The sequence below is a fragment of the Eutrigla gurnardus genome (assembly GCF_963514095.1).
Source record: "Eutrigla gurnardus genome assembly, chromosome: 18".
In the NCBI taxonomy this organism is placed as follows: domain Eukaryota; kingdom Metazoa; phylum Chordata; class Actinopteri; order Perciformes; family Triglidae; genus Eutrigla; species Eutrigla gurnardus.
Window position 1 is genome coordinate 7,247,101 of NC_139929.1, and position 15,596 is coordinate 7,262,696.

Below are 15,596 nucleotides of genomic sequence, written 5' to 3' on the forward strand. Positions count from 1 at the left end.
ATCATCATTACTACAGTATTGTTAATAGATTTCAGTATTTATAAAATCCTGGATATGGTCCGGCTCACAGTCCAAATAATTGAAACTCATTAGAATACAATAGTTAAACATTATTTATTTTTGTTTGAGATTTCTAACTTCAGAAAAGTAACAGTACCACACTCTACAAATACTCCGTAACAAGGCATACAAGTAGAAGTATGTCCAGTCGTAACACATCATAATGTATTTATTGGCAATATTTTGTACTATTAACGGTAGATATTTTGACTTTGAAGGCATTGCCCAACCGAAAAAATCCTGCCCCCTTTACAGTCCTGGCCACAGATGACTTTTTTTTTTTTTTGGTCAGAGCATTTAATTTAATAATTTCTATCGGTATGTTATAAGAATTTCAATTAATATAACCAAAAGTGTTTCTGAATAGAATGACCTACTCAACCATTAATCTGAAAAATAACTAACTAAAGGCACAGTAGAGTAGAAGTATACCAGTCAACTAAAAAACATAGTGAAATACAGTACAGAGGAAATATTACTCCGTTATTTCCAACCACCACATAACTGTCCCTTTGTGGCCCTCGGGCCTCACTTTGGGCCGCTCCGCCTCTACATATCCTCCCGATTGGTGGCGAGCACTGCATTGGCCACGAGCCAGCGCACGTGCGCGCACACACCGGCGAGTGCGCTGCTCCATAAATAGACGTCCGAGAGCGAGCGACGTTATCGTCAACAAACAGCACAACGTTGACACCCGTAAACTTGACACTTGGACATTTGAAGGGTTTCCATGGAGCAGAGTCCGCCCGAGAAGAGACGCGGAAGACGGCGTGTCCTGCTGAGTGGCGTCGCTGTCCTGCTGCTGCTTCTGGTCGTCGCCGTCGTGTTGGGACTGGCGCTCCGGCGGAAGCCCGACGAATTTAAGACAATGTTTATTGCAAGGTGTGAGCTGTTCAAAGGGTAAGCTTTTTTAATTATATTTACAGAATACCATACATAAAAGTTATAAATTAGACTGAATAATTAAATTTGGAATGGACCTGCATTTATACAATACAATTACATTTATGCATTTAGTAAACACATACACTTAGATGATTATGAGCAAAACTTATGCTGGTCATTTTGAAATTAATTGCATTATACTGACAGGTGTTTTTTTTTTTTTTTTTGTCCAACCCATACGCTAAATCTACAAATAATAAGAAATACACATACCTGTTTTGACATTTGACAGCAGTAAAAACACCCCAAATGTCATTGTTTTAGCCTGAAATGTGATGACTTTTCCTAAAGTGACACCTAATATAAAAAAATGAAAATATTTAAAATGTTATACCTTTGTTTAGGTGCTACACATGTTTGTACCTTGAGGCTGTTCGGGTCAGATTTGACCCGTATTGAAATGTATTTTATATCCACCTGTGGGTCAATCTTTATGGTAATCTTGAAACTGAAACTGAATATGCTGTTTTAAGAACTGCCTGTGTTGGTTCCCACAGAGACAGACACCTGCTGGCCTTTGAATGGTCATGGGGGAATGTGGACACAGTGAAAGAGTAAAACAGCATATAGGATCATGGTGCACATAAGGACCAGAAGTCATACAGAGGTCAGAGGGTGTCCTGACACAGACACCAGATCTGCACCTTCAAGCACAAACACCTGCAATATAACATTATGGGAGCAAGACTGACTGCCACCTGTTCTGATTACAAGGGCAGAGAGGCCTTTTCTTCCGGGTTTGCTGTCATCCATACACCACCGTTTTCTCATATATCCCAAAGAATAACAAGAATGTCACCTGGCCCTGATCAACAAGTCACATAAGAAGCCAACACAGTAAAATCAGGACATGATGATATACGAGATGTTTTTCCTTGAAAAACAAGTATTGAATAACCTAAAAAAAATACACTTCCTGCTCTCTGAAACATTAATTAGGATGAATCATCCATGTATTAATACATTCTAAATAGATCTGTCGTACACAATTTGGTGTAGACACTTATTATTACTATAAGGAGATTCTTGGCCTGAGTCAAAATTGACCCGCAAAATATACTGTGAAGGCATGAAATATGAACAGTATGCTTCATGAAGAGAGGATTTATTGTCGTAGGAGACTACTAGGTAAACTCAGTGAATGTAAACAGACAACCTCTTTTTTTTTTCGAACAAATTCAAATTCAGAAATCGGAATTTCATTAGGTGAGAGTGTGGGCGTTACTTGTAAGCTTGGGCAATCTTGGCAAGTACCAATGACTCACATAATAAAAGACGGAAGGGTGTCATATACAAATAATACGTGACCAAAGAAAGAAAGTAAAAAGAAAGAATGCTTAAGGTGGAGTTCAGAGTTTTGATCTGTTTGGTCAAGTGAATTACTTGACTGTTGGCTTTAAAAATGCATTTAGACACATTCAACATGATACAGATTCTTTATAATGATAATCACTTTATTTATGCAGCACTTTTCAAAAACAAGTGACAAAGCGCTTCACCGAACACGTCGACCCAGCAGCTGTAGAGTGAAATAAAACAAATAATTACCATGCAAACGAGGGAGGAACTGCTGATTAACTTCCACAATATCTGTCTGCATATTGACTGATAACATGGACTGTTTCTCAACCACTTTATTCTTACTGACTTTATGTGTTTATGGTTCCTTAATGAGATTTAATCTAATAAATAAACTGTAAAATCATGCACAGCATTTTCCATCAGAATGAGGCTAAGCAGCGCCGTCACTGTCATTTGTTTTTCAGATACAACTGTCCAAAGATATGGGGTGTGTTTGAAGGAGCCTATGTAGGACGGGACCCGTGTGAGGTTCCCATGGAAGCCTACGACCCTTTAATCGCAGCCGTTCCTTTCGAGGCTTCATGCAACAGAGTAAAATGCCGTGCATCTCCAGACTGTCTGTCCGTTGTGCACATTAAACGCTCTGTTATAATGCAAGCAATGCATTTGATAACTGTGTTGGCTGGTTGGGGTGTTAGATGATGTTCTGGAGCAAAACGAAGGATGTGGTCCATGACTTCACTGAGAAGGGGAATTGTTATCTCACTGTGGAGGACACTCTGTTGGGAAATGTGCTGGACGGTCTGACCTGGTGTGGAAAGGAGGGCAAGAGTGGTAAGAGCTGCAGAATTTTAAAAAAGAATATATATACAGGTAAAAGCCAGTAAATTAGAATATTTTGAAAAACTTGATTTATTTCAGTAATTGCATTCAAAAGGTGTAACTTGTACATTATATTTATTCATTGCACACAGACTGATGCATTCAAATGTTTATTTCATTTAATTTTGATGATTTGAAGTGGCAACAAATGAAAATCCAAAATTCCGTGTGTCACAAAATTAGAATATTACTTAAGGCTAATACAAAAAAGGGATTTTTAGAAATGTTGGCCAACTGAAAAGTATGAAAATGAAAAATATGAGCATGTACAATACTCAATACTTGGTTGGAGCTCCTTTTGCCTCAATTACTGCGTTAATGCGGCGTGGCATGGAGTCGATGAGTTTCTGGCACTGCTCAGGTGTTATGAGAGCCCAGGTTGCTCTGATAGTGGCCTTCAACTCTTCTGCGTTTTTGGGTCTGGCATTCTGCATCTTCCTTTTCACAATACCCCACAGATTTTCTATGGGGCTAAGGTCAGGGGAGTTGGCTGGCCAATTTAGAACAGAAATACCATGGTCCGTAAACCAGGCACGGGTAGATTTTGCGCTGTGTGCAGGCGCCAAGTCCTGTTGGAACTTGAAATCTCCATCTCCATAGAGCAGGTCAGCAGCAGGAAGCATGAAGTGCTCTAAAACTTGCTGGTATACGGCTGCGTTGACCCTGGATCTCAGGAAACAGAGTGGACCGACACCAGCAGATGACATGGCACCCCAAACCATCACTGATGGTGGAAACTTTACACTAGACTTCAGGCAACGTGGATCCTGTGCCTCTCCTGTCCTCCAGACTCTGGGACCTCGATTTCCAAAGGAAATGCAAAATTTGCTTTCGTCAGAAAACATGACTTTGGACCACTCAGCAGCAGTCCAGCTCTTTTTTTCCTTAGCCCAGGTGAGACGCTTTTCGCGCTGTTTCTTGGTCAACAGTGGCTTGACACGAGGTATGCGGCAGTTGAAACCCATGTCTTTCAAGCGTCTCTTGGTGGTGGATCTTGAAGCACTGACTCCAGCAGCTGTCCACTCCTTGTGAATCTCCCCCACATTTTTGAATGGGTTTTTTTTCACAATCTTGACCAGGGCGCGGTGATCCCTATTGCTTGTACACTTTTTCTGACCACAGTTTTCCCTTCCCTTTGCCTCTCCATTAATGTGTTTGGACACAGAGCTCTGAGAACAGCCAGCCTCTTCAGCAATAACCTTTTGTGTCTTTCCCTCCTTGTGCAATGTGTCGATGGTCGCCTTTTGGACAGCTGTCAAATCTGAAGTCTTCCCCATGTTTGTGTAGGCTTCAGAACTGGACTGAGAGACCATTTAAAGCCCTTTGCAGGTGTTTTGAGTTAATCAGCTGATTAGTTTGTGGCACCAGGTATCTTCAAAATTTAACCCTAACACAATATTCTAATTTTGTGACACACGGAATTTTGGATTTTCATTTGTTGCCACTTCAAATCATCAAAATTAAATGAAATAAACATTTGAATGCATCAGTCTGTGTGCAATGAATAAATATAATGTACAAGTTACACCTTTTGAATGCAATTACTGAAATAAATCAAGTTTTTCAAAATATTCTAATTTACTGGCTTTTACCTGTATGTATATATATATATATATATATATATATATATAGCATAATATTTTGATGAATTGAACACAATATTTACACACATGAGCACATAGAAAGTGAACTCCACATGTCTACACAGATGCACATAAAATATGTCATAATCAACCTGTAAATATGTGAAATATTTCCCATTGGCTCCTACAACATGAGCAGCTACCGAAGATGTGGTTTTCTTTCGAGATTGAAATACTTTTTTTCCTGATGCCATGAAAAGGAAATTTCTTTAAGCCACATGGAGACATGGTTGGGCTCTCCACATTTCCATAAAAAAAGAAAAGCTAAATTAACAGCAATTATGGCCAGGATAACAGCAACAGTGGTGTTAGATACCACATAAATAGTAAATGCTTATCTTCTGTCTCATTGGGTTTGTGTTTCCGTTTCTGTTTTGTTTAATTGAAATACAAATAGTATTGACTGTTTGTTTGTTGTTCTAGAAACGTTCACGACCGGCTGCCCTGGATGGAATGACTGCGAGAACAACCCCGTTCAGTCGTTTTGGAAAAGAGTCTCAACGGCTGTAAGATAACGAGTATTCACAAGTTTTGCCAAATGAACCCGACCATCGGTCGGTCAGGCAGTGGTTAAAATAATACACATGTGGAGCACGAGGTGAAATCTCTCCTGTGCATAAGTGATCGTGAAGGAGAGGAGACAAAAAGATAGTAATCAATGAGGCTTTGTGTCGGTCTCCATGGAGCCACATTGCCTAGCTCCCTCCTGAGGGAGCGGTGGCCACCCACACAGTCAGAGCAGCCCTGGTCACCAGAAACAAACACACAGATTCAATCCAACATGGAACTCAGAAACACAAATCAAACCACAAACGGCATGTAAAACAAAACAAAAAGCACAAAATCGAGGCACGACAGAATAAAAACACGAAAAGTTCAAATTCAAATAGCTGCTTTTGGGATATTTAAGAAAGTACAGCAGCTCCGAAGTTGATGTGATGTGAGGCAAATCCAGCCTTACGTCACCTTAGAAAATATAAAGTGCAGCAATTGTTAAATCTCCGATTTTTTCTTTTTCTCCTCAGACATTTGCGGCTACAACCAATATTTTATGGTCCTAACGACGTGAAAGGGTTCGCTTGTTGTACACCTTGTGTGAAAATCATCACCTGAATTTGCGGCCCCCCCTTAGCTTTACAGAGCTTTGTTTTGACTTTCAGATACAACTTAACGCTCTCATAGGGTTGTTTTCAGCTGCAGCAGTTTTCATAGAAAAAGCTCTCAAACCCCAAAGAGCCAAATATTTCCTCCAGGAGTTGGTAGAGACCAAAAACGGAGGTAAAAGAGAGCAGATATGGGCCTTAAGGTGGACCCAAACACAACTCCAATGGGATGATAATGTTGCTCCATCACTGCTAGATGTGTAAATAAGTGTTCATGTCAACTAAAAAAGGTGATGATATGTCAGTGTGGGGTTCACAACTTGTTTCTGCTGCCCCCAGGTGGCCAAAAAAACAAACAAAGAGTTGATTGTGGTTTCATGGCTTTTACAATTAAAGACACAGTCAGCATAAGCTGCATGCTTGCGTGAGTTCATTGTGAAACTGATATATTTTAAAGGGTAGTTTGAGGTTGAAAAATGTTGTTTCTGGGAGTTTGTTTGAACTTCAACCACTGGAGGTCAGCAAAAACAAGGTTTTCAGCATTAACTGGGACAATACTGTAGTAGCCTACAACAACATTAGAAAGAAAGATTTGCTTTAGAAACACATATAGTCAAGACCATATTTTAAAAAAATATTATGGTGTCAACTACCAACGAGCCTAGTGGGTGTGTCTAAAGGGCATTTGTTTGTAGTTTGCAGATGTTGCCTGTGGCAACGTCACGGCCATGCTCAACGGATCCATTGTCACGCCATTCAGTCCTACGAGGTGAGTTGCTCTTCACCCCTTATGTTGACAGTTTTAGGAGTTTTAGCTTCATATCTCTCTTTCAGAAAACAGTCAAATGTATTTGCATTCACTTGGAGTTCTCTAATATTGATGTTGTGGATTATTCACAATATGATATCAGTGCCTTTTTAGCGAGAACATTCTTATTATTTGAAGAATCCTAAGTGAATGTCGTCAGTTGGGAATAATGTACAAGAAATATCTTGAATATTAAGTGTTTTTCTATCCCACTGCTGAGTAAATTGAGCTCTTTAATTCTTGTTGTCGTTAGTACTTTTGCGAGCATCGAGGTGAAGAGGTTCGAATCCCCCCGGGTGAGAAGCCTGACTGTTGTTCTGGTCACACAGAAGAACACTGTGTAAGATGTTCACCTACTACACAACACTTTTTCAACATTATTGTCCTTTTTTTTGGTTGTTTATTAAATTTTTTTCTATCCTTCTTAGGACAAACTGCACAAATGCATCATTAAAGGATTTACAGAAGGAGCTGGGTAGTGGAATTAAATATAGCTGCAAGGAAGTGGCTGAGTAAGTCCAGCATGTTTGTGTGAGAGGACGCCACCACATATACCTGTATGTCATGTATGTTGTTTGTGTCTCTCTCTGCAGAGCTCACCTCCAGAACTGCAGCTCCCATCCAGAGGAACCCTGTGGAACCTGCTGGTGAAGAACTAAATGTCCGATTATACGAGACACTAACCAGCCATAAAGTTGTAAAGGCTTTGTAAATTAAATAATGTGCTATTATACAGTATGATTTTGTACCTGTTGCCAGCTCGGCTTAATGTGAAACATATCATTTTTATATAAATGTCACTGATACTTTTTTATATTAGAAAAATGCACCGTTGTATCTTTAGGTTTGAATGAAATCTAAAGTGCCATGTACTGTTGAGTAAAATAACGCTGCTGCTCTCTAAATCAGCTGACAATCTCACGTCCACCTGGTGGCAGATTTTGAAATGTTTTTAAATAAAATGTGAAAGTACAACAACGTCTTTGGATTCTTAAATGTGGGGTGTGATCGCTTTTTTACGTGAATGACCCAAAACGATATAATCAAACTTGAACAGAGACAGTTGTTTGACAGTAAAGAAATTAATATAAAATAAATCATTAAAGCAGAATTGTTTGGTTTGTCTGGTTTGATTTAAGCAAGAAAAAGAGGGAGTAATGTGTTTTTCCATAACAAATGAACACAAACCTCGAAAGTTTGTCCAAAATGATAATAAATGCAACGTTGTTTTGTTGGTTCTATGTGGTTTGAGAGAAGAAACGCTTCACTTTCCAACCTTTAACACGTGTGTTCTTTAACTTTGCTGAGTTTCCATTTTTAATGTTAAACATCCTCTTCTTTCTTTTTTGATTCACATGAAAGTGGAACCTAAAAAGGTGTATGCAAATATCCCTGACCGCTAAACCACAGAAGAGAATAGAAAGTGCTCAGAAAAATGTCACCTGCTTTTGTGTTTCGTTTGTAGGTGTAGGCCACAAGATGTCTTATCTGTCGAGTGTGTGAACCGAAGGCGTGCTCACGGCGATGCAGACAGGAACTTGACAGCGTGAATCTTTTTTAGAGTGAGATTGTTGTGGCAGGAAGCAGAAGTAATAACCTCCTCTTTCCTTTCTAGTGACTTGCTGCTGTGTCACACGTACCGTAAACGGGCGGTTGTCGGTGCTGGGAACACGCTGCACAGGTGTTGCATGAAGAAAGGCCCCTTCTTCAAAACCACAACATGGCACAAGAACTATAATGTCGGTTATCGTCGTCACAGTTTAAGATGCTGCCGCCAACACTACGCCAGGTTACCACTCATAATCTTTATATAGCACTTTTATGACAATGATCGAGGGTGATCTTGAGCTGAACTTTGAATTAGAGTGAATTTATATTATTATGCCACTTTAACCTTTTGATACTCATCATTTGATAAAAAGTCTCATAGCTTGTTAGTTAAGGTAACGCAACAAGGTGTCATAACAAGGTAACGTAACAAAGTAACGTAACAAAGTAACGTAACAAAGTAACGTAACAAGGTAACGTAACAAGGTAACATAACAAGGTGTCGTAACAAGGTAACGTAACAAGGTAACAACAAGGTAACGTAACAAGGTAACGTAACAAGGTAACGTAACAAGGTAACGTAACAAAGTAACATGACATGGTAACGTAACAAGGTAACGTAACAAGGCAACCTAACAAGGTAACGTAACAAGGTAACATAACAAGGTGTCGTAACAAGGTAACGTAACAAGGTAACATAACAAGGTAACATAACAAGGTAACATAACAAGGTAACGTAACAAGGTAACGTAACAAGGTAACGTAACAAGGTAACGTAACAAGGTAACGTAACAAAGTAACATGACATGGTAACGTAACAAGGTATGGTAACAAGGTAATGTATCAAGGTAAGGTAACAGGGTAACGTAACAAGGTAACATAACAAGGTAATGTAACAAGGCATGGTAACAAGGTAATGTACCAAGGTATGGTAGCAAGGTAACATAACCAATAAACAACAACTGTCCATAACTGATTTACTTATGAAGCATTACACAACAAACGTAAATACCTTCTTCCTTCACAGCAGTCTCCTGGGTGAAAGTCCTGTGTTTGTTTGACCCACCTGCCACCTGAGATCCGCTGGTTATACCAGTCTTGGACTTAACACCACTTTTTTTACATTTTGTCCTGGAATCGACAGCCTCAGACAAAAACGACTCAGGTTTTTACTTTAATGCCATGTGCATTGCAAATGTGCTTCGTCTGATTTATTTGTTAACATCATTACTGTGATTGCTCATCGAAAATGACGGACAAATTGCCTCTTCATTATTTAGGCATTTCTCATGGTGCATTTTTCATACACACAAATACAGTATTAAAGGAGGTGAATGAAAAGGGATCTTTATGTGTTTTCTGTGGGTGTTTTGGGATGTGGATGTTTCAGATCACTTTAAGGAGTACGTTTGGTTAGCAAGTTCCACATATGGAACTCCTCAAAGTCTCGGTCCTGTATCGATACACTCTGCTCTTGGTCACGAGTTTACAGCGTTTTTAATGTTTGTCTTTAAAATATGGTCTAAATCCATACTACATGTAACTATTGGTCTATATGAGAGCTAAAGCAGAGGAGAAGTTCTCTCAGTGAAACCACATCACAAAATGAAGAGTATGTCTATTTTGCTTACTTAGCCTACTTTCTCAGTCAACAGCCTTGGTTTTCACCGTCTCTATTTTTTTTAAATAAGTTTTTTGGTGAAGTGGGATATCCCACAGTACTCCATCGAAACCTCCCCAACATCTGCTAAAATTAATGGAAGTGGAAGCTCCCACTTCAACTCAAGAAAATCCACAAAACAAAAACAATGTAAAAAGTACTCAAAATTTGAGTACTTTTTACATTGTTTTTGTTCTGTGTTGTTTAAACATTACAAGCATCTATAGGGGAATTATTTTCATTTGGGCATCAGGTCGTGTGATAGTCTTATTTATTAGAATCAGTGTGCCTTAAAGGAAATCAAAGGTGGTCTTACAGCTCTGTGTGAATAGATGTCTAAAATAGGCTTCAGCAACATGTTTCTAGAAAGAATAAGAGCAGCCCACTCTGCACTGGGTAGCAGTTACTGGATGAGGCGTGTTTTCCCCTCTCCTTCTTCCCTGAAACAAGTGTGCTCTGAGTCAACGCATTGAGTAACATGATAAACCTGCGAGATGTGTGATTTTCCCACAACCCGCAGCACGTTAGTTTTCTGATGTGGTTTCTTTGTGGGACAGTTTCAGTTCGACATTAGTGTCTTTGAAACGTTTTGTGAGTGTGAACAGTTCAACCATCCAGGAAGAAAACGAGCTGACAAGTACACAGGGCGTTGAGCTGCAGGGGGCCCACTGTAAAAAATGACGAACTGCTCCCTTTACTGGTATTTTATTTTCCTAAATCTTATTATTTTTTTGTTTTGTTTTCCAGAAACAATCATTTAAATCTTAGGATGCCCTTCTAGTGGAGAACATGTGATAAATAGCCCTTTAAGAAGACCCTTTTTAGGGTAGTTATGTGCTTTTTTGCAGTTATTATTATTATTAAACTATACAATAAAGTAAAGAAAAGTAAATTATTACGATTAAGACAAGAAAACCAGCCATATTTCCATACAAAAAATGAAATGCTGAAAAAAAAAAATCGCCCTGTATTTTTTTCTTGTAGTGTGGAATCAAACACTCCTCTTAGTCATCGATGCATACCATAAACACGTGGTTAATTACCGCTCGTGCTGCTGATCAACTACTTGTACTTTCCTTTCCTTCCCCTGTCACTGAACCGGTGAGGGAATCCCGGCAGGTGATTGGACAACGCTGGTTTTACGACGTCACGTGGGATCCTCAGTATAACCCAACGAGCGGAGCAACTGTGCTTCAAACCTCAGCTGTTGTGGGATCTGCGCATGTCGAGGAACAGACTAAATCAAATGGTACGATTTTGATTTTATTTCAATATTACTTGTTTCAAATGTGTTTCTGCATATTTAAGAGAGCGAAAGATTGTTTATTATGAAGTCATTTTTTTCAGAGAAACCCTCTCTCTCAGGAGCAGTGTTCAATACTTTATCAATAACAGATATCGACCCGTGTTCGACCGTTTATTGTGTGAAATGATGCGATCTGAAGATCGTTCAGGGCTCCACGTGCGGGTTTATATATAATAATAATATATTATATAAGCAACAATCAATCAACTGATAGATTTTTCTGTTTCAGCCGAATGGAATATACTTTTTTTTTTTTGGGGACATTTTTGGGACATTGCGTGCCTGTATTAGAACTATTGGATTAATTAGATATTGACAGTAGAGAAATGAATGAGGTTCCTGTGTAGAAGACCTGACCACCACGTCTTTATAGACTGTACGAATCAGAAACAAATGACACTTTTATAAAAATATATATAAATAAGGATTTTTCAAATAATTATAATATATGTACAATGTATCTTTTGACAGTCCCTACAGGAACTTATTACATTTTTTAAATATAATTTATTTTTATTCATTGTCATTTATCGGGCAATTCTTGATTCCCATTTATTTCAAATATACTCTTATATTAATAATATTATTGTTAAAATGATATGTGTCTCTTTTTTTAGTTTTGTTCATTCTGGGGGATTATGTCTTTTTTGTATATATATATTTTATATTTGTTTGGGAATTGAAATGAATATTTCTGAATCTATTGTTTTATTATTGGCAGGTGAAATGTCAGTTTAGCTTGAAAAAAAATAAGTTGAACTTAAGAAAAGCTATCAGGAAACAACTAAGAAGCATCCGTCAGCCTATTAAAAACGTAAAATAAACATTCTGGATTTAAAACAAATCCTTAATATCAATAAAACATTAAATCCCGGCATGCAGATTTTCTCTTATCTTTAAGCACCACGTGAAAGTTCGATATACGGATTTAGAAATGGCCATTATGAATAATGTCTCTCCCCTGCGTTTTGACAGGCACAACATGAAAACTCAATGAACAGACCGGCTGTGGAGAAATCACAGACCGGAGACGACAGACAGACACACAGACTGTATCCTTCCCTGCCGAACACAGACAGGTGAGGCTCATCACCTTGGTTTCATCACACATTAGTGCTGCATGCAGAGAACGTGCTATGATAACCGGCTTCCAGAGGTGGAAGAAGTACTGTCGTCCATTACTCAAGTAAAAGTAGAAATATGACTGAATTCAAAATTACAGAAGTATTATTAACACTTAAAATATCAGAAGTTAAAGTACTTATTCTGCACTATGAAATATATTTGGTTTTGTACACGTAAGCACATTTTAATGTTGTTTCTCAATGTGGAGCCATGTTTAGATACTTTGCATATTAACACATAGTTGTGCATCATGTCAATATGTTTTTTCATGTAAAAAGTAACCAGAAAGTATAAGTTTTAATTAAATGTAGTGAAGTAAAATGTACAAGATTTGCCTATCAAATGCAGCAGAGTGGAAGTATGAAGCTGCATTGAATGGAAATACTAAAGTAACGTACAAATATGTACAGTACAGACGATAACAGTGCTGATTTTTATTGATGTGATCAAATGTTTTTCAGGTATGAGGTTTGTGTGGCGAACTCCTCCACCGGAGAGAAGAGCCAAACGGCTGCAGGTCATCACCCCGACAGCCTGCTAGGAGACACTCAGGTAAAATCAGCAGTTGCAACCTTGGAAGATCGCATATGTCTGGATAATATTCACTCTCACGCCGTCACCATCTGATTTCCTGACCGCAAAGGAATGACTATGTTCTGTGTGTTACTGGAAACCCATCTAAGTAAAACTTCCAAAAATGTGCAAAAGGAAGTCAGTGGATGACAGTCACATTGCATAATTGCCTTTGCAGTTACAATTGGACATTACGTGTGCCACATTTTAATAGTTCCTCTTTTTTTTTTCATTTTTATTTCCTGCAGTCAGAGGCGTCGGTTGCCAGCGGTGACGTCCGGATGAAAGCACAGATACTCATCTTGGAGGAGCAACGGCAGGAGGTGAGCACATTTCAGAAGTGAGATTTAAACACACACACATGTGCCTTCCGGTACTCAACATGTTCTTTTTTTACTCAGCTTCTTTCTATTAATGAGAAGTGGGCGAAGGAGTACCACACCATGGTACAGTACTACAAAGAGAAGGTAAATCCACAGTCCTGGGTTGATTCAGCACGTGTCAGCTCGTTTGATGACTTCACTGCCTTCATGCGTCCTTTTCTCTACCTAACGCTCAGGTCCAGGGTTTAACAGCGTTGCTGCAACATGATAACGCTGATGAGGAGATGTGTGAAGGAGACACGTTATACAAGAAGGTCAAAGATAAAGAGACCGCCTGGGTAAGTGCAACATGTATTTTTATAACAGATTATATTTAAGGCATTTTAAAGGATTAAAAAAAGAAAAAAACCTGGGTAATAATTTCATCCCTTATGGTAAAATCCACAGACTGGACACAAACTGCAAAAAGCAGAGAAAGAGGCGGAAGAGCTTCGGACACTAAACAGCACTTTGACCCGAAAAGGGAAGCATCAGCATGAGGAGATCAGACGACTGAACAAGGTGAGTCCTGACGTGGTACCTGCTTGTTTGTTTGTTTGTTTGTTTGTTCCCTGAAACAACAGCAGCATCATAGTTGGCCTTATTATGTCTTTACAGGCTCTAAAGGAGGCGCTCCAGACGACTCAACCTCTCGGTGTGAGCGGTGAAACACTACAGGTTGTCTGGAAACATCAGGTGAGCTTTGTTCACATATCATAGATGTGCAGATTTACACACACACACACACACACACACACACACACACACACTTATTTCCTTGTCGAGTTACTGAGGAGATTGATCCCAGTCTCGTGTTTGTGTGTAAAATGTGGAGCTGCAGAGGCAGGAGGTTAGCTTAGCTTAGCATGAAGGCTAGAAACGGGGGGAAACAGCTAGCCTGGCCAAATCCACCTACAAGCAGCTCTAAAGCTCCTTAATTCTAAATAATAATAAATAATATTAATAATGAATTTCTAAAGCACACTTTAAAATACTTTCCGGTGCTTCACATACAGAGTAAAAACAACTATAGTACAACATCCAAACTAAACAATTTACTATTTTCAGTCTCTTTCTTTCTTTGTGCTAAGCTAAGCTAACTAGCTGCTTCATATGTAGCATACAAACATGCGATTGGTATCAATCCCCTCTTCTACCTCTCTGCAAGAAACCAAATAGGGGGATTTCCCAAAATGTCAGACTGTTCCTTTAACACACTTACGTGTACCCTTATATCATGTCTTGTTGTCGTCCACTTTCAGGCCGAAGTCTACAAGGAAGACTTTCTGAAGGAGCGCAAGGACCGGGAGAAGCTCAAGGAGAAGTGTCTGGAACACGAGAAGAAGTTTAGAAAAGTTCACACTGAGCTACGCCTCCTTAAATCTCAGGTACAACACACGGTTTGGAACTTGCGTGCTTGTTTTATGAAATGCCAAATATGAAATGAAGACTTTAACGCAGCGTCTCGGTTTTCTACAGGTGCCTTGGACTCCGCCCACCCAGCCCGTACTCGAATGCACCTGCAGACATGGAGCCACGTTCCCGCACTGGGAGGTCCGCCAGGTTGACGAGCGCCACCTCCAGATACAAAGACGTCGCACGCTCGACGACAAGCCGTGACCTTGGACTACCTCCTCGCTTATTGTGTGATAATGTGCGTTGCCCGGCTCAGATCGCTCGTTAGCAGGCTGAGACTTTTCTGTTTATCGAGGAAGTGTTCCGTCTCAGTCCTCGATCCGCTGACCGCCTGCTGCAGGTTCAGCTTCGTCGTGGGCGTAATGAGGCCGATCCAACAGGTCGACATAGGAAGCAAACATATAAATAGACACACAAACAGCCTGTGGAATAGACATGTGACCCTCTGGTACAACAACGTCCCAAGAGGAGAAAAGCAGCAGAGTGAAATACCCACAAGCCATTGCAAGCTTGCTCAGTTCCTCCTCTTCTTGTGACACAGGTCCTTGAGGGAGGTATCGATTATTAGCACTGACAAAACTAATAACTTTAAGACATGAATGAGGGCTCCTCCTGTATCTACAGTGTTCCCAGTACAAAAGGAGGAGTATCTGAGTGCTGCAGGGATTCATTCAGCATTTGTTCATTTGCACCTGAAGTCTGTCAGAGGAAGACAGCGGCTATAGGAGAAGAAGAAAACATATATAGGAGCATTCATTTTTGACAGTATATTAATGAGTGATTGAAGGACTTTCTTTTCCTTGTTTATTTATCATGAAAATAAAGTATTGAATGTGCTCGTGTGTTGCGTGGCTGTCACTCAC

At 39.5% G+C, this 15,596-nt stretch overlaps 2 protein-coding genes across 3 annotated transcripts; both read left to right on the forward strand.

Annotated features, from left to right (window-relative positions):
• Window positions 1-648: 648 nt before the first annotated feature.
• Window positions 649-8,000, forward strand: LOC311028898 (ADP-ribosyl cyclase/cyclic ADP-ribose hydrolase 1-like). 2 transcript variants are annotated; one of them, XM_084033697.1, is made up of 8 exons: window positions 649-960; window positions 2,772-2,898; window positions 3,006-3,141; window positions 5,256-5,338; window positions 6,631-6,704; window positions 6,997-7,039; window positions 7,172-7,255; window positions 7,337-8,000. In XM_084033697.1, exons 1-7 carry the CDS (start codon window positions 791-793, stop codon window positions 7,220-7,222), a joined length of 684 nt encoding a protein of 227 aa, XP_083889823.1. In that variant the 5' UTR covers window positions 649-790; the 3' UTR covers window positions 7,223-7,255; window positions 7,337-8,000. The 2 variants fall into 2 exon arrangements, with proteins under 2 accessions (XP_083889823.1, XP_083889822.1); XM_084033696.1 differs by having other exon boundaries at window positions 652-960; window positions 6,997-7,083; window positions 7,337-7,929.
• A 2,841-nt stretch (window positions 8,001-10,841) lies between these two features.
• On the forward strand, window positions 10,842-15,558 carry LOC311028563 (TNFAIP3-interacting protein 1-like). Its single transcript, XM_084033198.1, has 10 exons — window positions 10,842-11,200; window positions 12,233-12,336; window positions 12,844-12,934; window positions 13,204-13,278; window positions 13,357-13,422; window positions 13,515-13,616; window positions 13,726-13,839; window positions 13,936-14,013; window positions 14,580-14,705; window positions 14,797-15,558. The coding sequence occupies exons 1-10, from the start codon at window positions 11,174-11,176 to the stop codon at window positions 14,935-14,937; spliced, it is 924 nt and encodes a 307-aa protein (XP_083889324.1). The 5' UTR covers window positions 10,842-11,173; the 3' UTR covers window positions 14,938-15,558.
• The last annotated feature ends 38 nt before the right edge of the window (window positions 15,559-15,596 follow it).

Coding starts and splice junctions, on each gene's coding strand:
- LOC311028898 (XM_084033696.1), top strand. CDS start 791: ATGGAGCAGAGTCCGCCCGAGAAGAGACGCGGAAGACGGCGTGTCCTG. Junction 5,339..6,630: donor GGAAAAGAGTCTCAACGGCT/GTAAGATAACGA, acceptor ATTTGTTTGTAG/TTTGCAGATGTTGCCTGTGG. Junction 7,256..7,336: donor AGCTGCAAGGAAGTGGCTGA/GTAAGTCCAGCA, acceptor CTCTCTCTGCAG/AGCTCACCTCCAGAACTGCA.
- LOC311028563 (XM_084033198.1), top strand. CDS start 11,174: ATGTCGAGGAACAGACTAAATCAAATG. Junction 12,935..13,203: donor GCCTGCTAGGAGACACTCAG/GTAAAATCAGCA, acceptor TATTTCCTGCAG/TCAGAGGCGTCGGTTGCCAG. Junction 13,423..13,514: donor TACAGTACTACAAAGAGAAG/GTAAATCCACAG, acceptor CCTAACGCTCAG/GTCCAGGGTTTAACAGCGTT.